The sequence below is a fragment of the Delphinus delphis genome, chromosome 4, assembly GCF_949987515.2.
Source record: "Delphinus delphis chromosome 4, mDelDel1.2, whole genome shotgun sequence".
NCBI classification, from domain to species: Eukaryota; Metazoa; Chordata; class Mammalia; order Artiodactyla; family Delphinidae; genus Delphinus; species Delphinus delphis.
Window position 1 is genome coordinate 47,955,392 of NC_082686.1, and position 26,322 is coordinate 47,981,713.

The window sequence follows — 26,322 nt, forward strand, 5'->3', positions numbered from 1 at the left end:
TAGATAAGAAAGTGTGTAGTTCCTGGCTGGTCAGTGAGTCCTATAAGCCTTCTATTACCCTTCGAATTACACCAGAGAGGTTTTGAACTTTGACTTTTATCTGGTTTGAAATTTGAGAAAGAAAAGTGAAAATTTATAATGAAAATTTTTTGATTAATGATGAATTTATGATGAAGAATATTTTTTCTTTCTCTTATAGTTAATTTCTGTGAAAACAGTACCTATGAGAATTTTACTTTTCACAGAATTCCAGTGGGAAGATATGGCTCTTCCTTGCAAACATGTGACAAGAACACTCTGAATGGTTTGTGCTTTTCCAAGCATCTCCTCTGTTTAGGCATATGAATTGCTATGCTGGGTCATACCTATCATCTCTCCAACTAGTGTTAGGTCCCTAGAAGAGGCATCAAGGAAGATTTTGTGGAAGGGTTTGGCTCCATTTCGTGATGCCAATGTTCAAAGTTTTGGGTGTTACATCACATAATTCCAGTTCTCCTAAAAACTGAAATATAGATCGGTAGTAAATTCCTTTTAATTCTTCAATATATTTATTCTTGCAGCCTCCTCCATCTCCTGGAGTTTGATCAGGTTAAGATCTGCTGTTACATAATTTATCTCAATTTTAAAGACTGGGTAGACTGTAGGTTTACACCGTATCTATTTTGAGACTTCATATTTCTAGGTAGAATTGCAGTTAAGTCTCTTCACAGTTAGGAGTCCTTCACCTCTTTGATCATTTTAGTTTTCCATCTTGGAACATTTTCTAGCTTCATCACACCTTTCCTGAAGCGTGACAACCTTGCTTGCACAGAGGCTTTCCAAGAATAAAGGAGCAAATGATATTTTCTATTTCTAATATGCCCCCTGATGCTATCTAGGATTTTGATGACATACACGATTTTAATGCCAGATTGGGTAATATCTTCTAAGAGTAGCCCTTTAAATTCATAGACCCCTTTCCTGACAGCTTAGAGCCCATTATCCCATATGATTTTCCCTAAACGTTTTAACAGTCCTTGGTTTGCATTGATTTTCATCTGACCAATCCTCCTGCCTCTCACACCTTTCTGCAGGTTATCATCCACTTCCTGCAGAACCGGATATCTCAGTAACTAATTCTAGATGTTTATGCAAGTGTTTGATAGTGAATAATGAACCTGGGAAAATTTTTCACATTTTATTTAGATATTTATTTCTATGTGTGTCAAGGGCTCTTTGAAACACTAAATAAATTGTATGCACTGCTCCTTCCTATGTCCTTCTTTGCCTTATTTATTCTAAGAAATTATTTAGACCAGCGTTCCATTTGCCGAATCTAAATTGCCTCTGCCCACATATATCATACTTACTCAAGTATTCATGATTCTACTCTTTACATAGTTCTTTCCAGCTTCTTGATTAAAAGCTCAGAGGTAAAAGAAGAGCTTCAACTGTATTGGTACTTACTTCCTGTGGTATGTCCATAGATACTTACCATCATAATTTATTTTTTATAGTATTTGTTTTTTAAAATTTATTTATTTATTTATTTTTGGCTGCCTTGGGTCTTCCTTGCTGTGTGCAGGCTTTCTTTAGTTGCGGTGAGCGGGGGCTACTCTTTGTTGCACTGCGCGTGCTTCTCATTGCGGTGGCTTCTCTTGTTGCAGAGCACAGGCTCTAGGTGCATGGGCTTCAGTAGTTGTGGCACACGGGCTCAGTAGTTGTGGCTCGCAGGCTCTAGAGCGCAGGCTCAGTAGTTGTGGCGCATGGACTTAGTTGCTCCGAGGCACGTGGGATCTTCCTGGACCAGGGCTCGAACCTGTGTCCCCTGCATTGGCAAGCGGATTCTTTTTTTTTTTTTAAAGAAGATATTGGGGGTAGGAATTTATTAATTAATTAATTTATTTTTGCTGTGTTGGGTCTTCGTTTCTGTGCAAGGGTTTTCTCTAGTTGTGGCAAGCGGGGGCCACTCTTCATCATGGTGTGCAGGCCTCTCACTATCGTGGCCTCTTTTGTTGCGGAGCACAGGCTCCAGACGCGCAGGCTCAGTAGTTGTGGCTCACAGGCCTTGTTGCTCCGCAGCATGTGGGATCCTCCCAGACCAGGGCTCGAACATGTGTCCCCTGCATTAGCAGGCAGATTCTCAACCACTACGCCACCAGGGAAGCCCAGGCGGATTCTTAACCACTGCACCACCAGGGGAGTCTACCGTCATAATTTTTATATATTTTTTGTGTCTTAAATATTTCTTTATAATTTACAAAACAGATACGGCTACAAAAAATAACTGTGCTGTTGAATCAGGAAGCGTAAAAATGTCAGTAATATAGCCATCAAGGGACATCACACTTGCTTGAAAGATATTACTTTTTTTGGGACAAGAGAATCACCATCTTTCATTTGGTTATGTATTTTTCTTTTCTGAGTAACTATTATGGTTTTTTGTGGGTTTATTTTTGTTTGTGTTTTTTTTTTTTTTTTTTGCGGTACGCGGGCCTCTCACTGCTGTGGCCTCTCCCGCTGCGGAGCACAGGCTCCGGACGCGCAGGCTCAGCGGCCATGGCTCACGGGCCTAGCCGCTCCGCGGCATGTGGGATCTTCCCGGACCGGGGCACGAACCCGTGTCCCCTGCATCGGCAGGCGGACTTTCAACCACTGTGCCACCAGGGAAGCCCTACATACTCTTTTAATTTATAACTTGTTTTTGTCACTTTAATACTTTGTAAACATCTTTTTAATATAAATACTTATACATCTACATCATAAATTTTAGATAACTGCATGATATGAGTCAGCTATTATTTAAGCGGTTCTCTGCTGCTGGACATTTAGATAGCTTCAAGTCTTTTGGTATTTCATTCTTGTACATAATCTTTGTTTGCATGACCTATTATTTCCTTAGGAGAAATTCCTAGTAGTTCTCAGTTCACTAATATTATAACCAGTACCTATTTAGTGTTGAGTCCTCAAAGTAGAAAAAGTGCAAATGCCTGAAACAGAACATTGACAAGATTATAATTCTGAGAGATGATGGTAGAGGTGTTATAAACAATTGAACTGGTGTATTTTATGACTTCAGATTTCTCTAGGAGTCTGGGTCCTTCTCACTGGGAGTGTGAACACTCCCATTTTTCTTGAAGTTGGTCCAGAGTCTATGTTCAGTGAACTCCCTTCAGAGCTGGAGGTTCTGTGTTTGCAGTCTTGCTGGAGGCAAAGGAGAGGAGTGGATGTTTTTGGTGAGAAGGCTGAGGAAAGAACCATTGTGGGATTTGGCTGAGAAAGTCACAGATCATGAGATAGATGAAAACACTGTCCCATTAATAAACAGTTATGAATTTTACTGGCTTAAGGCATGGAGAAAAAAGAAAACAATTATGTGTGATTTATGTGTAAAGTCCAAATGGCATAGAAGAAGGTGTTTAGAGGATAAATAAAAAATTCAATATAGGATGCGTTGAAATATGAAATGGTATAACCACACTCAATCCTTCCTTCCTCCCACTCTGAATTTCTAGTCTACTTATTTTTCTAATGATGGGCTATCAGTTTACCCTCTCCCAGGTGATCTTTTGTGTAAACCCTTGTGGACTCAGGTCTTTATTCATGTAAATAAGGCTTTTGCCTCAATCTCGAGCCCTAAGATCGTGTCAGCAAGCTCTTAGCTCTCCTCAGGAGAACACTCTTGGTGAGCTGCCAACAGAGGTAATCTCTCTCTCTCTCTCCTCTCTCCCCTGGAAGGAAATTAATTGTTACTTGGGGCAACTCTTCCTTTCCAAACTCCATCCGCTGAACTGAGACCAATGTGGAGGTCTCCTGATAGGCACCAGCCTAAATGGTAAATCTCACTCTGACTTTCCCCTTCTTTCATCTACAGTTTCCTTTCTGTGTCTCTAAGCTACCGAACTCCCCTTCTACACATATGGGGAGAAGTGGACAGGGTGAGAGTGAAACAGAGGAGAGTGACAGGGAGGAAAGAACTCACTCCAGCTTCATTCATCGCACGTTGTCACGGCAGAGTTCTCCAGCATCCTTTCACGCATTCTCTTGTTCTAAACTGGGAGGAGGCAGGGTGTTGAAGTGGGCCCAGCCAGGGCAGAGTCTCTGCTGGTAAAGGCATCTGACTCAATCAGTGAATCTAAGACCTTATTTCTCCATTTTGAACACTTGCTGTAAAGACTGATCCATAACCTTGAAACTTTGCTGTTACGTTCAAGCTCCTAGTTGTCCTTGTTTACCTAACTTTGGGAACATAAAACTGCTAATACTGACTACCTTGTACATTTCCATTGCACATTTCTGTTTGCATTTCTGTTCTAGCCAGCTTTCTTTGCTTACAAGACAGCTGATCAAGTTATCTTAACCAAAAGAGAGCTACTGTAAAGAGGCATATGGAATCTCCTGGGAACCTAGGAACAGGATCATAATACAGCTGGGCCCTGTGGATGCTGGACCAGGGGGATGGCAGGGCTTCCAAGGCAGCTTTGAAGCTCTTAGTAGAGCAGTTTTGGGTCTTCCCTGTGGGAGAATGTAACGGCAGTGGCTGTTGAAATCAGACGGTTCTGGATTCAAATCTTCGCATTGCTTTTTGGTAGCTACATGATTTAGTCCAAATTACTCCATATCTCTCCAAAGAGCCTCAGATTCTTCAGTGTAATATGGGAGTGATTTTGGGACTCGCTTCAGCAGGATTCTTGTAAGGCTCAAATGAGATAATGTATGTAAATCGCTAGCATAATACTGGACTTATCCATATTAAATCTTGGAAAAATAGGTTAGCAGCTGTGTTTATCATTAACATGACTCAGTAAACATGTATGTCTCATCTTTATTTATAGTTTCTGCTCTCTCATAATTTAACCCTTTCATGATGTTGGGGAAGTAAAATTAAAAACAAAATCTTCTCCCAACCCAGAAATCCTCTCCACAAAGGTAGTAGAGAAAGAAAACACTTTAATTATTGCACAGGCATTAAACCAGAATGTGACGAACATCACAGACAAACCCTTAATAGACTGGGAAGAAGAAGGGAATCTGACCTCTTTAGGTAGGCAAGCAGATACAACCTGTTACATACATGTTTTCAGATAAATAATAACTAGTCCTCAGTTAAGAGAACTCCACAGCACTATTTGCCACACACAGTTTATCCTAAGTTAACTGGGTAATTGAGGTGACCTTTTGTGTTAGCTAATTGACTTTATCCAGAGGAAGAACAAACCTTTCATATCTTTATGAAAGGAGGTAGTTTTGCAACTTGGAGCAAGGTGCCCACCCACCGAAGTTAGGCTACTACTCTCCCACAGAAACTGGGAGATAGGGGCACTAGCTAGCTCCCTCGATGTTTCCATTTCAAAGAGATGGTTCCCAGGTCCCTGAGAAAGACATTCCTAGGTCTTTGACAAAATGCCAATCTAGTTTTCAAAAGGATTTATTTACATTTCAAAGAGAAGAGAAAGTGCCTGCAAGTTTTCTAAAGTAAATGCTCAAAGAAAAAGGAGGGGAGGGAAATTTCTTCCCTTATTTTCCACAGGAAGAATTAAACCTCTCATTTTTAATTTGTATTTGTCCTTACAATGATATGCAATTCTCCCTCAGTATCCGTGGGGGATTGGTTCCAGGACCATCCCCTCTCTTACCTCCCCGGCTCCCCACGGAAACCAAAATGCCCGGATGCTCAAGTCCCTTATATAAAATGGTGTAGTTGGCTATCCGTATCTGCGTGGGGTTCCACATTAGCAAATTCAACCAACCACGGAAACGAAACCCGTGGATACGGAGGGCTGACTCTAATGACCTCTCTGGTTCCTTTGAAAGCCAGGCTTTTCTGATATAACTGCTGCACTAAATGGAAGATTCCTAGGGAAAAGAATCAGATTGCTTCTAGTCATTTGTACTAGGTTGATGGCCAGCCTCCTGATTGGGATCTCTGAGACATGCACCCACCTATCATCCAATCAGTTACGACAAGAGGAGGAAAGAATAATATGGAAGGAATAAAGGCCTTACAAGTGGCTGTGGCTAGAGCAGCCCTTTAAAAGCAGCAAACACCCCCATGTACCTGGCCCATTTTTCCCTTTAGTCTTCAAATGCCTGAAGGAGCTCCCCTTAGTATCGCCAGTGTTTCACAGGTACTGACCTTTTAGTGGGTGCTCAACAGACACTGTTGGTTGAATGAATGTATGAACTATGTTCTTAGCAGATTGCAGTTTTGTTAGGTACTCCTCCTGTCGAAAGCAGCTCTGGAGTATGATTGCTATTCATCAAGTGGGAAATGCATAGTGTGAATTGCTGAAAATTACAGAAAATGGTGTTATGAAAGGAAAATTTTTGAAATAGAGAAGTTGACTTGAATGTTTCCATATGAATGACTATCACATTCTTTTTATGAAGTTTTTTAAATTATTTAAAAATTTATTTCTTTTTAAAATCTCACTTGAGGAAGAGAAAAGATGTATTAGTGTCAGGAATAAAGATTTAGAATAAAGAACAATTACATATTAATGAAATTCTTTCATTTCTGGGAAAACTAGATTGAACCAGTTATCTTAAATAGAGACATTTTGTTTTATCAAGTACAGAAAGAGTGGAAATATTTTTTATAGGAAACAGGAAAAGAAACAGTCTTATGACTTACCTTTGGAGAGCACCAAATTAACAGATTCCCCCCACTCCCTCCCACCTTCCATCTAATCTATCTTTTAACTTATCCAAAGTAGAAAAGAACATTGTGAAAACCTGCAAAGTTTAGTTAATAGCCGAGGCAATGAGCTCAGAGATCTGCTCTTCCATAATTCCATATGAACTGTCACCTCAGGAGTCGACACTTATAAGAGATGCTTTGGAACCCAAGGGGTTTGTGTGAGAGGAGAGAGTTGAATAAGTGGAAATTGAGTCTCAGCACTGGAGAAACAAGAATCAAATGCCTGGTCATTGTAGGGTGGTAGCGCCATCCTTTTATGAGAAGAGCAGAATAACAAAGACTGTTTCTACTGGGAAATCTGTCATTCTTGAATTCCAGCTTTCTGGCATCTGTGTCCAAGGTACGCGTCAGTAGGAGGAGTCCACCAGAACTTTAAAAAAAGGTATATGTAACAAAGTAAGACTCTTGTAAAGAAAGTCAGATATTTTTAGGGAATTGTGCCAATATTGTGATCACATGAATTCTGTGCCCATTCCTTTCTACTGGAATGTGGGACACACACAACTGATTTTATGACAAATCTCCACAATATTATGTTGTTACATTTTATTCTATGCAGGCTTATTGAGCAAATTGAAACTTTTTCCTTGTCTTTGGCCAACACGTCAGTGGTAGAACCTAATATAGCAATACAGTCTGTTAATTTCTCTTCAGAAGGCACTGTGGGATCTACAGGTGTTCTCTTCACTGTGCTGAAAGGTGAGCTGTTTGTTTCAGGTTCTTGTAATAGCAGAGAGCATTCTGCTACCGATAATGCTCTATTCATGAAAGTGTAGACTTTTATGAAATTCTGCTTTTTTTCCTTCTCATAGGAACTAGGGATTCTCTGGTTTCTGGTTCCACAGTTGTAAATGCAAGTGTGGACAAACTGAATCTGAATGAACAGGCTGAACTTCAGATCTTGCTCAAAACCACGAAAAGCAGGTCTTAAATTATGTTACATGAAAAAATGCACTCCAATTCATGGAATTAATAACTTATATCCATTGAATGAGAAATAATGTTTACTGTTTCACACTGAATAATTTGTGTTTGAGTATGTTTGAGTTCTGACAAATTATGTTAATGTCAAGTCTACTATTCTAGGCCATAGAGATAATTTATTTTTTTATTTTTTCCTCTCTTTCTTTGCAAAAACCCTATGGAGGGTAGCAGAATTGAAATGCTCAGGCCATGGATGCAAATCTGTTTTCCAACAAAAATCTAGCTAAAGTAGTTCAGTTTTACATTTAAAAATACATTTAAAAAATACTCAGTCGTAAGCTTTGCCTGTGTTTACTAGTAGAATGGCACTCACAGGCTTAAATTCATCCTATAGACCTGACCTTGGGATATTTTATGTAATTGATGCAGTCATCATCTAGCAGTACCAATTTTCAGTTATCTCTACTAGTATGGTGCCCACCATGAGCTCCTTATCATCTTGCATGTGGCCCTTTAGAAATTCTTATGTCTATCTTGAAATGTTTGTACTTTTCTTTTTTTTCTTAATTAATTTTTGTTGGAGTGTAGTTGCTTTACAATGTTGCATTAGTTTCTGCTGTACAGCAAAATGAATCAGCTATACATATACATATATGCCCTCTTTTTTAGATTTCTTTCCCATTTAGGTCACCACAGTGCATTAAGTAGAGTTCCCTGTGCTATACAGTACATTCTCATTAGTTGTCTATTTTATACATAATACCACTAGCGTATATGTGTCAATCCCAATCTCCCAATTCCTCCCACCCCCACTCTTTCCCCCTTGGTATCCATACATTGTACTTTTCAGAGTCTAAAAAAAAATTGGTTAATTCAACTACAATAAGCAAACCAAACACACACATTTACTTTTATTCTCTCCCCAAATAAAAAAATCCAGTGCCAGAAAGTACATATTTTAGAAAGACTAAGTTCATAATTCTCACTGGTTATATAATTCTAATTGGCTAATTCTTTATTGGTTGTAGAAGTTGCAAATATCTTCTCTCCAGTCTATAGCTATCTTTTACTTGGTTTTTCATGTCTTTTGTCATACTCAAATTTTAATTTATAATGCAGTCCAATGTACCAATCTTTTTTCTGTAATTGGTACTTAAAAAAAATTCATTGCTCTACTAAAGTCATGCTAGTCTCCTATATTTTCTCCTGAATATTTTTAGTGTTTGTGTTTGTATTTAGGTATTCAGTACACCTTGAATTTATGTATTTAAAGGAAAACGTATATCCTTTAATAAATTCATTAGATAATAAAAGAAATTGTTAAAAAATAATCATTCAGCTAAAGAGGCATAAAAATTAAAATAAATGTAAAGAAATCTAGAAGGAAGAAATTAATAAAAATAGAAATTAACAAATGCTAGAGTTGATCAACAAAATAAAAATTTGATTCCATGAAAGACTAATGAAAAATATGCAAGCTTCTGACAAGTTTGATCAAGAAAAGAGAGAATATAAATAAACATCAAGGAGGATTATGTCTAGAGATATGGAGATTCTTTTAAAATTATAAGATAATGGTAAATATAATTTATTCTAGTGAATCTAATTATCTAGATGAAAAGATGATTTTCTAATAAATAACCAGAATACTGTAGAAATGAGGAGATGGGTGAGTAGGGAATTTCATGTTTTAAATCTATATACTTGGATGGATTTGGATTTTACATCAAGCATGTCACTCTTTTATAAAAATAAGATTAAAAAGAAGGCATACTACATTTTTAGGGTTAACTTTGTCACCTAGTATCCAGGAGGAACAATTTGGTGGGCTTAACGTGCCATGAAAACACCTCAGAAGCCAATGTCTTTATTTCCCAGATGAGGACAGAGCAAAGTGGCTGGCTGTGGAGGACATCTGGGGGGCTGTCAGGTCCTTGCCTGCCTATCTCTCAAAGCACAAGACTGATTAGGCTGGTCTCACCACCACCGCTTTAGTTTTCCTTGTATATATAATATACATATATGTGTGTGTGTGTGTGTGTATATATATATATATATATATACACACACACGTATATATATACACACACATGCAAATACACACACACGTTTTTCACTTGTGAAATACAGCAGAGTTCACCCTCTGCTGTTTCCCTGATATGCACAACTTGAGCTCCAGTCTGTTAATACAGTGGTCCCTGCTCAGTCCCTCTGAATGGGAGACAGACCTCACAGAGCAATCCTCTAGGTACAGCTGTCCTGATGTTCACCCTCTGCTGTTTCTTGTTTGATGTCTTGTCAGTGGGGGAAGCAACGTGGTCTTGAGCTACCTTCACATCGTGTTCACTCCGTCTCACTGCATAGAAAGTAAGAATGTTTACTTTATACATGATATACTTCCAATTTTTTTTCCAGGCGGATTAGACAGGAATTATGGTTTCCATTTAGAACATAAGGAATCTTATCTCAGGAAAAAAACTTAATGAGGGTGGACTAGCCAACCACAGATCATATGTTAATTACATACCGCAATTAAATAAAGGCAGCCAGCAAACCACGTTTTCTGTACTTTACCCAAGTATTAAGCAGTCATGCAGTTCAGTGATGGCATGGGACTTTGTTTCTTGCTTACCCTAAGGTTCATTTATTAATTTTAGTGTCCTTTTTTCCCCCTCACAGCTAATGCCAAGGCATGTGGCTTTGTAGTGTATCAAAACAGCAAGCTTTTCCAATCAAAAACTTTTATAGCTAAATCACATTTTAGTCAAAAAATTATCTCAAGCAAAACTGATGAAAATGTGGAAGATCAGAGCACTTCTGTTGAAATGTTTTTTAGTCCAAGGGTGAGTTTTCCTATTAACAGAAATAATTCAGCCCACTCTTGATTGCAAAACCAGGGACAGTTTGGGCAAAAGAAATTCACAGAACAACTCTTTGAAAGATTCTTTGACAGTGTTCACTTCAACTTCCCCCATCCATATTTTTGTAGACTAGCTAAACCCAAAATTAACTACTTTGAATTTTGTATCCCTTTTCCTCTCCTCAATCTGTAATGAAGATGCTATGCTTTGTACATATCTAATTGGTTTCTCATATGCTTATCTTGGCCTATTTGATTTTTTTCTACCCAATTAAGCATTTTGAAAAATCAGTTGCCATTGTCTTATCAATTCACAGTACAATGAAAAAGAATTCCAGCTTCAATCCTATGCCTGTGACTATTGGAATTTTTCCCTGAAGGATTGGGACACACATGGCTGTCACAAAGAAGGAGTCATTGATGGATTCTTGTGCTGCCGCTGCAACCATACTACTAACTTCGCGGTATTGATGGTAAGGGTGTGCACGGTAATCTCCTTCCTGACAAGAATTTCCTTATATATGATTTTGGTATGTACTAACTGGAGATAATTTGGGGGGTTAGTTTACATAGACACTCAACTCAGATTAAACAGAAAAACAGGGAATGGAGTTAGAGGACTAAGAAGGGAAGTGCTGGTAAAGGCAAGTAGAATAAAGTTTTTTGCAATATAGTCTCCGGATAGATGAGTTCAGTACTGTGTATTTAATAATGAGAAGGGAGCCCACGTGCAAAAGAGGAGCTGACGGACTGCACTCAACTAACTCACATATCAGAAGCATGAAGTTGCTACAGCCAGAGATAAGGCTGTATAGCTGTGTGCTGAAGACAGGTTCAGTACATACATAGCTGTGGGTGGGCAGTTTGCATCAGTTACCCACAGCTTTTTCCATTGTAATCATCTAAGTTACTAAGTTTATGCCAGAAGATATAAGAGGAAAAGCTCTTTAATTCAACTTGTCCCATAATACCTCCGTGTGTGCTATTTCATTCCAGTGCTACCCCGTACAAGTAACTGGCAACAGCTCTGGTGTGCAGCTGTTTATACACCTCTGAGATTTCTTGGGCTGACCTTTTTAGGAAGACGGGCTTCTGTTTGTTTCATTTCCAGAAACCTATTATTCTGGTGAAAACAAAAATGTTTGTTTATATACTGGATGGAATGTTTTTATATGCAGTGGAATGGGGAGGGATGTAGAGTGTCTTACCCTTACTAAGGGCCTAGTAACACTATGACTCTTCCAAAGAGAAGCAGATGTTTTAATTTTCTAGTAGCTAAGATGTACCCGTATTTGAGAAGCCAATGGAGATCCAGAACGTACTGGTACAACATAGAATATCAAATTATAGAGCCTTGCTTTTAAAATATTTTTGAGATAACTATCAGTTTCTTATTTTAATTACCAAATATTTAAAAATTGATTTTGACTATTTATTTTATAACTTGCATTACAGAGAGATCTGATTTCTCAATCAGAAATGTAAAGATAAAATTTTACCTTTTTTGATATCTTAAGATCATTAGTATTATTGAATAGCTGTGTAAAGCTCAGATTGCTTTGTATGTTAAATGATACAGACTATACTGTCATAGTTATTTTACTCCTTTTTTGAAGTCAGACTTTCAGCTATTCTTACTAATATCTGAGTCTGCCTCAATGCCCACCTACTCATGTTTATAATTAGTTTTGGTTGCAAAATTTAAAAAAAAAAGCTGATTAGAATTGTATGTAAAGTTTAAGAGTAGATAGGCTCTGAGTGTATAGATGATTTCTAAGATCTGAAGATATATGTATTCTATGATTCTTTGTCATGTACTTAGTATACTGCAGATAGGAAGTAATGTGAAATTTTTGTTTTGTTATTATTTTTTTTTGGCGGTACGCGGGCCTCTCACTCTTGTGGCCTCTCCCGTTGTGGAGCACAGGCTCTGGACGTGTAGGCTCAGCGGCCATGGCTTACGGGCCCAGCCGCTCCGCGGCATGTGGGATCTTCCCGGACCGGGGCACGAACCTGTGTCCCCTGCATCGGCAGGTGGACTCTCAACCACTGTGCCACCAGGGAAGCCCTGTTTTATTATTTTTTAAAACAAAGTTTATTTTATTTTTATTTTTTCCCTACTAAAGCAATACATACTCATTGCATACAGAGTGAGTCTGCTTACTCAACAGAAATATACTGACATGGAAAAATGTGTATGATATCTTAAAATAGTTTGAAAATAATTTGATTATGTTAACAAACCCCTGTTTATTTGTGCAAAGAGACATAAATAATATTTGTAAGCACCTATAAAGAGGTCACCTCTGGAGAAGAATAGGATTTCAAGAGGTAGAGTATGATGTGGGGTAGAGGCAGTAAAGAGGAACGTGTGCTTTTTAAAATTATGTTTCTATACTATTTTCATGTTTTATAAATAAGAATTTTCAGCTTTTCTAATTTTAACAATTTGAAAAATTAGAAAGTACAGACAAGCAAAAATAATTATGTATATATATCCTATCCACCCAGTGACCGCCATTATTACCTCTCCAGATTTCTAAGAGTACGTACTCATGTGGAATATATTTTTCTATGACTACATACTAAAAAGCTGGAGTAGATATAGATATACTACATAAAAATTATACCCCATTTTCCAAAGAAAAATGAACAGGATCGTTTGAATATCTTTCCATGTCCATAAAAATATTTCTGCAACTTTATTTTTAGTACATTAGCTTAGATATGCAGATTTTCCCTTGGATTATAGTTACACATAAAAATAATTTAATGGGTAAATAAAGCAACTCTAGCCAATTTAGATCTAACACAAACAACTTTGATTTTAGACATTGAGGAATAGTATATATGTCTTCCCTAACTGAATTAGTTAGGTAACTGTTCTTAAGCCTCTATTTCATGTAAACTGCTTAGAGATAAGGAGTTGATTTATTTCCTTTAAAAATATCACAGCTTGGGGCTTCCCTGGTGGCGCAGTGGTTGAGAGTCCGCCTGCCGATGCAGGGGACACAGGTTCGTGCCCTGGTCCGGGAAGATCCCACATGCCGCAGAGCGGCTGGGCCCGTGAGCCATGGCTGCTAAGCCTGCGCATCCGGAGCCTGTGCTCCGCTGCAACGGGAGAGGCCCCAACAGTGAGAGGCCCGCATACAGCAAAAAAAAAAAAAAAAAAAAAAAAAAAAAAAAATCACAGCTTTATATAAAAAAAGACATATCTGGCTATTTTGATCAATATATCTGATTGCTTTAATCAGTGTACCTCTTTATGATGTTGACTTTCATAGATAGTTCAGAATGGTTATTTAAAAATAATGAGTCAACTTACTTTCCAGAGTTTCAAAAAGGAATATAAATATCCTGAATCACTAGATGTATTTTCCACATTTGGATGTGCACTGTCCATTGCTGCTCTGGCTCTCACAATTATATTACTGGTCAGCACCAGGTAACCTGAAGGGAAGCAGGCTCTTCTCATGAGAGAAATTGCTATCCTGATATCATTTCCTTTCAGCATATTCCCATTAGAATACAGTCTCTTGGAACTGGAAAGAAAATCAGATTTAGTTCAACATATACATTTTACAAGATACTCAGTCCTGGAGAGACTAAGACATACATACAAATAAATGTATACTTACAAACTGTGGTAAGTGCCTTGAAGGAAAATTACATACCATGTAATTACAAGTTTGTCACATAAAATTAATGTGGTCCCATAGTTCATCAATGCCACACAGTTCCTTAGTGTTGAATAGAAGCATAACTGCCAATCTGCATTGGCAAACAGAAATGTTGCTAATCAGCAAGTTTTTGAGGATAAAAGTAAATTTTAAACTGTATTAAGGTTTCAAATGGTAAAACTTTTAAAAAAAATTTTGAGAGAGGACCTTCAAGATGGTGGAGGAGTAAGAGGTGGAGATCACCTTCCTCCCCCCAAATACGTCAAAAATACATCTCCATGTGGAACAACTCCTACAGAACACCTACTGAATGCTGGCAGAAGACCTCAGACTTCCCAAAGGCAAGAAACTCCCCCATGTATCTGGGTAGGGCAAAGGAAAAAAGAAAAAACAGAGACAAAAGAATAGAGATGGGACCTGCACCTCTGGGAGGGAACTGTGAAGGAGGAAAGGTTTCCACACACTAGGAAGCCCCTTGACTGGCAGAGACAGGGGGTGGGTAGGGGGGAAGCTTTGGAGCCACAGGGGAGAGCGCAGCAACGGGGATGCAGAGGGCAAAGCAGAGAGATTCCCGCACAGAGGATCGGTGCCGACCAGCACTCACCAGCCTGAGAGGCTTGTCTGGGGAAGATGGGGGCTGAGAGCTGAGGCTCCAGCTTCGGAAGTCAGATCCCAGGGAGAGGACTGGGGTTGGCTGGTGCACAGCCTGAAGGGGGCTAGTGCTCCACAGCTAGCCGGGAGGGAGTCCAGGAAAAAGTCTGGAACTGCTTAAGAGGCAAGAGACCATTGTTTCCGGGTGCGCGAGGAGAGGGGATTCAGAGCACCACCTAAATGAGCTCCAGAGACAGGCGTGTGCCATAGCTATCAGCGCGGGCACCAGCGACGGGCATGAAGCACCAAGGCTGCTGCTGCAGCCACCAAGAAGCCTGTGTGCAAACACAGATCACTATTCACACCTCCCCTCCCGGGAGCCTGTGCAGCCCGCCATTGCCAGGGTCCCGTGATCCAGGGACAACTTCCCCGGGAGAATACACAGTGTGCCTCAGGCTGTTGCAACATCATGCTGCCCTCTGTCGCTGCAGGCTTGCCCCACATTCTGTACCCCTCCCTCCTCCTGGTCTAAGTGAGCCACAGCCCCCTAATCAGCTGCTACTTTAACTCGGTCCTGTCTCAGCAAAGAACAGACACCCTCAGGTGACCTACATGCACAGGCAGGGCCAAATCCAAAGCTGAACCCCAGGAGCTGTGCAAACAAAGAAGAGAAAGGGAAGTCTCTCCCAGCAGCCTCAGGAACAGTGGATTAAATCTCCACAATCAACTTGATGTACCCTGCATCTGTGGAATACATGAATAGACAACGAATCATCCCAAAATTGAGGCGGTGGACTTTGGGAGTAGCTGTAGACTTGGGGTTTGCTTTCTGCATCTAATTTGTTTCTGGTTTTATGTTTATCTTAGTTTAGTATTTAGAGCTTATTATCTTGGTAGATTTGTTTATTGATTTGGTTGCTCTCTTCCTTTATATATATATATATATTTTTTTCCTTTTTCTCTTTTTGTGTGTGTGTATGTGTATGCTTTTTTGTGTGATTTTGTCTGTATAGCTTTGCTTTTATCATTTGTCCTAGGGTTCTGTCCTTCATTTTAAAAAATTATTATTATACTTTTTAGCACTTGTTATTATTGGTGGATTTGTTTATTGGTTTCATTGCCCTCTCTTTCTTTTTTAAATTTTTTATTTTATAACTTTATTTTATTTATTTATATTTTTTCTGTTTATTTCTCCCTTTTCTTTTTTTTTTTAAATTTAGGATATAAAATTAACCATTTTATTTATTTATTTTTTTAGAAATTTATTTTATTTATTTATTTTTGGCTGCTTTGGTTCTTCATTGCTGTCCACCTCTTTGGCTACTCTTCAGTGTGGTGCGCGGGCTTCTCATTGCAGTGGCTTCTATTGTTGAGGAGCGCGGGCTCTAGGCACATGGGCTCAGTAGCTGTGGCACGCGGGCTCAGTAGTTGTGGCTCGTGGACTCAGTAGTTGTGGCTCATGAGCTCAGTAGTTGTAGCTCATGGGCTCAGTAGTTGTGGCTTGCGGGCTCTAGAGCACAGGCTCAGTAGTTGTGGCACATGGGCTTAGTTGCTCTGCGGCATGTGGGATCTTCCAGGGCCAGTACTCGAAGCTGTGTCCCCTGCATTGGCAGGTGGATCTTAACCAGTGCACCACCAGGGAAGCCCCTTATTTCTCCCTTTTCTTCTAAGCCGTGTGGCTGACAGGGTCTTGGTGCTCCAGCCAGGTGTCAGGCCTGAGCATCTGAGGTGGGAGAGCTGAGTTCAGGACATTGGACCACCAGAGACCTCCAGGCCGCTCCTAATATCAAATGGCGAAAGCTCTCCCAGAGATCTCCATCTCAGTGTTAAGACCCAGCTGCACTCAATGACCAGCAAGCTACAGTTCTTGACACCCCATACCAAACAGAAAGACAGGAACACAACCCCATCCATCAGCAAAGAGGCTGCCTAAAATCATAATAAGGTCACAGACACCCCACACAACACCACTGGACGTGGTCCTGCCCAGCAGAAAGGCAACATCTAGCCTCATCCACCAGAACACAGGCAGTGGTCCCCTCCACCAGGAAGCCTACAAAACCCACTGAACCAACCTCACCCACTGCGGGGGAAAAAGTGGGAACTATGAACATGCAGCATACGAAAAGGAGACACCAAATGCAGTAAGTTAAGCAAAATGAGAAGGCAGAGAAATACACAGCAGATGAAGGAGCAAGGTAAAAACCCATCACCCCTAACAAATGAAGAGGAAATAGGCAGTCTACCTGAAAAAGAAGTCAGAGTAATGATAGTAAGGATGATCCAAAATCTTGGAAATAGAATGGAGGAAATACAAGAAACATTTAACAAGGACCTAGAAGACCTAAGGAGCAAACAAACAATGATGAACAGCACAATAAATGAAACTAAAAATTCTCTAGAAGGAATCAATAGCAGAATGACTGGGACAGAAGAACGGATAAGTGGCGTGGAAGATAAAATAGTGGAAATTACTACCACAGAGCAGAATAAAGAAAAAAGAATGAAAAGACTTGAGGACAGTCTCAGAGACCTCTGGGACAACATTAAATGTCCCATCATTTGAGTTATAGGGGTCCCAGAAGAAGAGAAAAAGAAAGGAACTGAGAAAACATTTGAAGAGATTATAGTTGAAAACTTCCCTAATATGGGAAAGGAAATAGTCAAGTCCAGGAAGCACAGAGAGTCCCATACAGTATAAATCCAATGAGAAACACGCCAAGACACACATTAATCAAACTATCAAAAATTAAATACAAAGAAAAAATATTAAAAGCAGCAAGGGGGCTTCCCTGGTGGCGCAGTGGTTGAGAATCTGCCTACCAATGTAGGGGACACGGGTTCAAGCCCTGGTCTGGGGAGATCCCACATGCCGCGGAGCAACTGGGCCCGTGAGCCACAGCTACTGAGCCTGCGCGTCTGGAGCTTGTGTTCCACAACACGAGAGGCCGTGACAATGAGAGGCCCACGCACCGCGATGAAGAGTGGCCCCCGCTCGCCGCAACTAGAGAAAGCCCTCACACAGAAATGAAGACCCAACACAGCCTAAATAAATAAATAAATTAAAAAAAAAAAAAAAAGCAGCAAGGGAAAAGCACCAAATAACATACAAGGGAATCCCCATAAGGTTAATAGCTGATTTCTCAGCAGAAACTCTGCAAGCCAGAAGGGAGTGGCAGGACATATTTAAAGTGATGAAACGGAAAAACCTACAACCAAGATTCCTCTACCCAGCAAAGATCTCATTCAGATTCAAAGGAAAAATTAAACCCTTTAGAGACAAGCAAAAGTTAAGAGAATTCAGCACCACAAAACCAGCTTTACAACAAATGCTAAAGGAACTTCTCTAAGCAGGAAACACAAGAGAAGGAAAAGACCTACAATAACAAACCTAAAACAATCAAGAAAATGGGAATAGGAAAATACATATCGATAATTACCTTAAATGTAAATGGATTAAATGCTCCCACCATAAGACATAGACTGGCTGAATGGATACAAGAACAAGACCTGTATATATGCTGTCTACAAGAGACCCACTTCAGACCTAGGGACACATACACACTGAAAGTGAGGGGATGGAAAAAGAAATTTCATGCAAATGGAAATCAGAAGAAAGATGGAGTAGTAGTTCTCATATCAGGCAAAATAGACTTTAAAATAAAGACTATTACAAGAGAGAAAGAAGGACACCACAAAATGATCAAGGGATCAATCCAAGAAAAAGATGTAACAATTGTAAGTATATATGCACCCAACCTAGGAGCACCTCAATACATAAGGCAAATGCTAACAGCCATAAAAGGGGAAATTGAAAATAACACAGTTATATTCAGGGATTTTAACACCCCACTTTCACCCATGGACAGATCATCCAAAATGAAAATATATAAGGAAACACAAGCTTTAAATAATACATTAAACAAGATGGACTTAATTGATATTTATAGGACATTCTATCCAAAAACAACAGAATACACATTTTTCTCAAGTGCTCATGGAACATTCTCCAGGATAGATCATATCTTGGGTCACAAATCAAGCCTTGGTAAATTTAAGAAAATTGAAATCGTATGAAGTATGTTTTCTGACCACAATGCTATGAGACTAGATATCAATTACAGGAAAATATCTGTAAAAAATACAAACACGTGGAAGCTAAACAATACACTACTAAATAACCAAGAGATCACTGAAGAAATCAAAGAGGAAATCAAAAAATACCTAGACACAAATGACAATGAAACACCACTCCCAAAAACCTATGGGATGCAGCAAAAGCAGTTCTAAGAGGGAAGTTTATAGCAATACAATCCTACCTCAAGAAACATCTTGGACTTCCCTACTGGCGCAGTGGTTAAGAATCTGCCTGCTGGTGCAGGGGACGTGGGTTAGAGCCCTGGTCTGGGAGGATCCCACATACCATGGGGGCAGCTAAGCCTGTGTGCCACAACTACTGAGCCTGCGCTCTAGAGCCCACGAGCCACAACTACTGAGCCCGAGTGCCACAGGTGCCAAAGCCTGAATGCCTAGAGCTGATTCTCTGCAACAAGAGAATCCACCACAATGAGAAGCCTGTGCACCGCAACAAAGAATAGCCCCTGCTTGCCGCAACTAGAGATAGCCCGTGTGCAGCAATGAAGACCCAACATAGCCAAAAAAAAAAAAAAGAAACAAGAAACATCTCAAAAAACATCTAACCTTACATCTAAAGCAAATAGAGAAATAAAAACAAAAAAAACCCAAAGTTAGCAGAAGGAAAGAAATCATAAAGATCAGATCAGAAATAAATGAAAAAGAAATGAAGGAAATGATAGCAAAGATCAATAAAACTAAAAGCTGGTTCTTTGAGAAGATAAACAAAATTGATAAACCATTAGCCAGGCTCATCAAGAAAAAGAGGGAGAGCACTCAAATCAATAAAATTAGAAATGAAAAAGGAGAAGTTACAACAGACACTGCAGAAATACAAAGCATCCTAAGAAACTACTACAAGCAACTCTATGCCAGTAAAATGGACAACCTGGAAGAAATGGACAAATTCTTAGAACAGCACAACCTTCTGAGACTGAACCAGGAAGAAACAGAAAATATAAACAGACCAACCACAAGCCCTGAAATTGAAACTGTGATTAAACATGTTCCAACAAACAAAAGCCCAGGATCAGATGGCTTCACAGGTGAATTCTATCAATCATTTAGAGAAGAGCTAACACCTATGCTTCTCAAACTCTTCCAGAATATAGCAGAGAGGAACACTCCCAAACTCATTCTACGAGGCCACCATCACCCTGATACCAAAACCAGACATAAGATGTCACAAAAGAAGAAAACTACTGGCCAATATCACTGATGAACATAGGTGCAAAAATCCTCAACAAAATACTAGCAAACAGAATCCAGCAGCACATTAAAAAGATTATACACCATGATCTAGTGGGGTTTATCCCAGGAATGCAAGGATTCTTTAGTATACACAAATCAATCAATGTGATACACCATATCAACAAATTGAAGGAGAAAAACCAATTGATCGTCTCAATACATGCAGAAAAAGCTTTCAACAAAATTCAACACCCATTTATGATAAAACCCTCCAGGTAGTAGACAGAGAGGGAACTTACCTCAACATAATAAAGGCCATATATGACAAACCCACAGCCAACATCGTTCTCAATGGTGAAAAACTGAAACTATTTCCTCTAAGATGAGGAACAAGACAAAATTGCCCACTCACCATTATTATTCAACATCGTTTTGGAAGTTTTAGCCACAGCAATCAGAGAAGAAAAAGAAAAGGAATACAAATTGGAAAAGAAGTAAAACTGTCACTGTTTGCAGATGACATGATACTATACATAGAGAATCCTAAAGATGCTACCAGAAAACTACTAAAGCTAATCAATGAATTTGGTAAAGTAGCAGGATACAAAATTAATGCACAGAAATTTCTTGCATTCCCATACACTAATGATGAAAAATATGAAAGAGAAATTAAGGAAACACTCCCATTTACCATTGCAACAAAAAGAGTAAAATACATAGGAATAAACCTACCTAAGGAGAGAAAAGACCTGTATGCAGGAAACTTAAGACACTGATGAAAGAAATTAAAGATGATACGAACAGATGGAGAGATATACCATGTTCTTGGATTGGAAGAATCAACACTGTGAAAATGACTATACTACCCAAAGCAATCTACAGATTCAACGCAATCCCTATCAAACTACCAATGGCATTTTTCACAGAATTAGAGCAAAAAAATTCACAATTTGTATGGAAACACAAAAGATGCCAAATAGCCAAAGCAATCGTGAGAAAGAAAAGCGGAGCTGGAGGAATCAGTCTCACAGACTTCAGACTATACTACAAAGCTACAGTAGTCAAGACAGTATGGTACTGGCAGAAAAACAGAAATATAGATCAATGGAACAGGGTAGAAAGCCCAGAGATAAACGAACGCACATATGGTCACCTTATTTTTGAAAAAGGAGGCACGAATATACAATGGAGAAAGGACAGCCTCTTCAATAAGTGGTGCTGGGAAAACTGGACAGCTACATGTAAAAGTATGAGATTAGATCACTCCCTAACACCACACACAAAAATAAACTCAAAATGGATTAAAGACCTAGATGTAAGGCCAGACACTATGAAACTCTTAGATGAAAACTTAGGCAGAACATTCTATGACATAAATCACAGCAAGATCCTTTTTGACCCACCTCTTAGAGAAATGGAAATAGAAACAAAAATAAACAAATGGGACCTAGTGAAACTTCAAAGCTTTTGCACAGCAAAGGAAACCATAAACAAGACAAAAAGACAACCCTCAGAATGGGAGAAAATATTTGCAAATGAAACAACTGACAAAGGGTTAATCTCCAAATTATACAAGCAGCTCAGTATCAAAAAGACAAACAACCCAATCCAGAAATGGGCAGAAGACGTAAATAGACATTTCTCCAAAGAAGATATATAGTTTGCCAATAAACACATGAAAGGATGCTGAACATCACTAATCATTAGAGAAATGCAAATCAACACTACAATGAGGTATCACCTCACACCGGTTAGAATGGGCATCATCAGAAAATCTACAAACAATTAATGCTGGAGAGGATGTGGAGATAAGATAACCCTCTCACACTGTTGGTGCGAATGTAAATTGATATAGCCACTATGGAGAACCGTATGGAGGTTCCTTAAAAAACTAAAAATTGGGGCTTCCCTGGTGGCGCAGTGGTTGAGAGTCCGCCTGCCGATGCAGGGGACGTGGGTTCGTGCCCCGGTCTGGGAGGATCCCACATGCTGCGGAGCGGCTGGGCCCGTGAGCCATGGCCGCTGAGCCTGCACGTCTGGAGCCTGTGCTCCGCAACGGGAGAGGCCACAGCGGTGAGAGGCCCGCGTACCGCAAAAAAAAAACAACAAAAAACTAAAAATTGAACTACCATATGACCCAGCAATCCCGCTACTGGGCATATACCCTGAGAAAACCATACTTCCAAAAGAGTCATGGGGCTTCCCTGGTGGTGCAGTTGTTGAGAATCCGCCTGCCGATGCAGGGGACACGGGTTCGTGCCCCGGTCTGGGAAGATCCCACATGCCGCGGAGCAGCTAGGCCCGTGAGCCATGGCCTCTGAGCCTGTGTGTCCAGAGCCTGTGCTCCACAACGGGAGAGGCCACAACAGTGAAAGGCCCGCGTACCGCAAAAAAAAAAAAAAAAAAAAAAAAAGGTCATGTACCACAATGTTCATTGCAGCACTATTTACAATAGCCAGGATATGGAAGCAACCTAAGTGTCCATTGACAAATGAATGGATAAAGAAGATGTGGCACATATATACAATGGACTACTACTCAGCCATAAAAAGAAACGAAATTGATTTATTTATGGTGAGGTGGATGGACCTAGGGTCTGTCATACAGAGTGAAGTAAGTCAGAAAGAGAAAAACAAATATCGTATGCTAACACATGTATATGGAATCTAAAAGAAAATGTTTTCTCATCTGGTTTTTCCTCCCAAACTCAAGATGTATCACAATGCTTCTTTCCTTCAGAATTATTTCTCTCTAATAAATTCCTTCACAACTGTTTTCTCAGATGTGTAGATTCTGGAATTTTTTGTTCTAAAGATATTGCCATTTAAACATTTTTTCCTGAAGTTTATTTAAAAAAATTAAAAGTCTGTAGAAGTGTTGAAAGAGACTAAGTGAACACCCAAATACCCTTCACCTTGATTCACCAGTTGTTAATATTTTGCCTTCTTTCTTTTTCTTTTTTTTCCTGAAATTTTGAAAGTAAGTTGTAAACATCATGACTGTCATCTCTAAATTCTTCAAGCATGTATGCATCTCCCAAAAACAAGGGCACTCCTAGATAGTATAATATTATTATCCTCACTCAGAATATTTTACTCAAGAATTTAACATTAATATAATGTTATCATGTTAATGTCCATATTCAAATTTCTCCAGCTGTTCCAATAATGTCCAATTTAGGTGTTCCCTCCCCAATTTATTTAGTAGTTGTGTCTCTTTAGTTGTCTTTAGCCTAGAATAATTCCTCTGCTTTTTAAATTTGTTTGTTTTGGTCTTTCATGACATTAAAATAAAATATTTGAAGTGTTCAGGTTAGTTATTTTATAGAAGGTAGAATATTCTACAATATAAAATTTCTCGGAAATTTTCCAATGATTAGGTACAGGTTACATATTTTTGATGAGAATTCTAATCATTAAGTCTTTTTCATTGTGGCACAGCAAGAAGTGTATGATGTCAGTTTGTCCCGTTATTGCTGTGTCATTTGCTTCCTTGTTTAAGTAGTGTCTTGTAGATTTCTATACTGTAAAGTCTCAATTTTTCCCTTTGTAAATAATAGGCAATCCATGCAGTGAAACTTTGGGACTGTGTGAATATTCTGTTCCCCAACTTTTACTCAGTGGTTTTGGTATTCACTGATGATCCTAACTGGTATATATGATTACATTGGTGGGTGAATGATGATCTCTAATCTATCATTCTTTCTATATTTAGTCACTATATTACTTTGGAAAGAAGTGTACTCTCCAGTGTAGCTGGAGGGAGTCCTTTCATGTTGTTTTTTCATGTCCCTATCAGTCTATAAGCGTTTCCTTATTTAAGGCACAGCAAGATGGACCAGGTACATCTTTCACTTTTTCTCCCCCATACCTAGAATCAGCTGTTTGTCCAGAGACCCAGAATTATTTTTGATTCTTTTCTTTACCTTTCACACTATGAGTCTCTTGCCCTTCGTTTAAGATTTTTACATTGAGTGCTTACTATGTGCCAAGCAACATGTGAGGAGGTAAATACAAAACTATGAACAAGACATATAAACTCCCCTCTCCCTTGGAATTTACATTCTCGGGGGGAAGACAGACATTGTACAAGTATATACAGAAATAAATATATAATTAAAAATTGTGGTAAGTGCCTTGAAGGAAAATTACATGCCATATAATTATGTCTGTCATGTAAAGTAAAATGGCTCTTATATCTGTCTTTTCATTTGTAAAGACACTTGAACAGACAGTTATTTGGTTCCATGTGAGTAAGTTGTGGTAGCTGCATAACTATTGGTTTGGCCAAAAAGTTCATCTGGGTTTTTCTGTAAGATGGCATGGAAAAACCAGAATGAACTTTTTGACCAACCAGATAGTTTCTTTGCCTAAAATCTCACTCTTTCCAATTGTCATCATATTTGTGTGTGTGTGTGTCCTCTATCAACTTGTTTTTAGCAGTTTTGCTGTCATAGATAGTAAATATATTATATATTTCTGTGCATATAATAAAAATGCACAGAATATAGTAATATACAGAAGACCCGTTTGAAAATAGCCTGTTCTCGCTGTAGATAATTTATGTTTGAAATTGGAGAAAAATTAAAAACTAACTTTACTTTTATATAAATGGATTCTTCTGAAAGCTTTTTGCATTTCTGCCCATTAAAATTTTCAGAAGGCTTAATAAAATTTTGAATTATCCAGAAAATCTCAACTAAAATATCATGAGGATGGACAGAGTTCTGTTTTAATACAAGCTTTTTATTCAGTGTGGGAATCCAAAGACTAAGTAGGACCATGGTGGAATGTTGTCTTAGGACCGTAAAGGATATATAATTAGCAAACAGATTTGTTCATCAAATTCTGAGACCTTAGAAATAGAGAAGTTCTTGAAGGTGTTAGAACTTTAAGCACATTAATAGTGAAATATTTATTTCAAGAGGCCTTATAATCTGAAAAATTCATAAGGATCTAGATGGTAGTGAATGAAATTTTATAACTTTCTTTAATACCGGAGAGACCTGTGATATGTCATGAGTTTCAAAGAGAACTTGGTTCTACACCCACAAATTATATCTTCAGATGAAGGAACAGTCCTTGGGCATGTTTTACATTAGAAGACCTTGTTGTGGACCACAGAAGTATAAACATATTGTGGACGCTAAGCACCACTGTCTGATGGATAAGTTGGCCCTGGCTGCCAGGCCTTCTGCTGCATTCTGTTAGTTATATCAAGTCACTGGACAGCCCTGGGAGGGGGCTACACTGGGCATAAACTCCAGGAAGTAGAGTTCACAGGAGGGCATCTCTGAAAAACAGCTATCACCTTGGATTAAAAGTCAGGTTCAAGAAAGGAGGAATCAACCTGTTTTCTCAAACTCACTTTGTGAGAATCAGATAAGAAGAGAATGTTTCTCTGGTGTAGTTGGGAAGGTCCGTTTACCAGCTGGCCCACTGAGCTATGAGCTAGATTTACAGTGGGTAATAATATTCTTTTGTTCCCTCATGATTTCACTGGAGTATTTTTTTTTTCCACTGGAGTATTTTTTGTAGTTGTTTTGTTTATTAATTTTATTTATTTATTTATTTTCAGGAAAGTCAGAAAAACCTCAGTAACCTGGGTATTGGTCAATCTGTGCACATCAATGTTGATTTTCAACCTCCTGTTTGTGTTTGGAATCAAAAACTCCAATAAGAACTTAAAGACACTATAGTGACACTGATAATACTGACTTGAGCAATAATGAAATGTCCAGACAAGACACCGTTGTCATCTCAAATCCCACATGCACTGCGATTGCTATCTTGCTGCACTATTTTGTGTTAGTGACATTTACCTGGATGGGACTCAGTGCTGCCCAGCTCTATTTCCTTCTTATTAGGACCATGAAGCCTTTTCCTCAGCATTTCATTCTTTTCATCTCTTTAATTGGATGAGGTAAGTGTTTGCTTCTTCACTTACTCAGGAATTTAATTTTGTTGAAATCACTTAATTTAAACAAACACCTATTGAAAACCTAATAGTACAAGGCCCTGTGGTAGGGGAGATGGAAAATCCAGCAATCACTAAGAGTGCCTTCTGTCTAGTGAAGGAGTGTCTTCTCCTGTGAAGAAGGCAGATGTGATCAAGGCAGCTATACTAGATACATCATGAGCTAACTTCAAGATGTTCATTTCCTTTAACATCTCTATTTATTTGACTTGAGATTTAGACCACATATAAACTTCCTAGCTACTTTATTTTTTTTGTAAATTAACTTTATTTCTTTTTTTTGAATT

At 38.9% G+C, this 26,322-nt stretch overlaps 1 protein-coding gene across 1 annotated transcript in view; it reads left to right on the forward strand.

Moving 5' to 3' along the window:
- ADGRG7 (adhesion G protein-coupled receptor G7) overlaps positions 1–26,322 on the forward strand; it is an 88,983-nt gene that overhangs the window by 27,285 nt on the left and 35,376 nt on the right. The window contains 9 exon segments of the mRNA XM_060010127.1: positions 200–304; positions 6,059–6,107; positions 7,239–7,378; positions 7,492–7,599; positions 10,283–10,446; positions 10,781–10,936; positions 13,796–13,908; positions 25,637–25,750; positions 25,752–25,981. Coding sequence (XP_059866110.1) covers positions 200–304; positions 6,059–6,107; positions 7,239–7,378; positions 7,492–7,599; positions 10,283–10,446; positions 10,781–10,936; positions 13,796–13,908; positions 25,637–25,750; positions 25,752–25,981 — 1,179 coding nt within the window.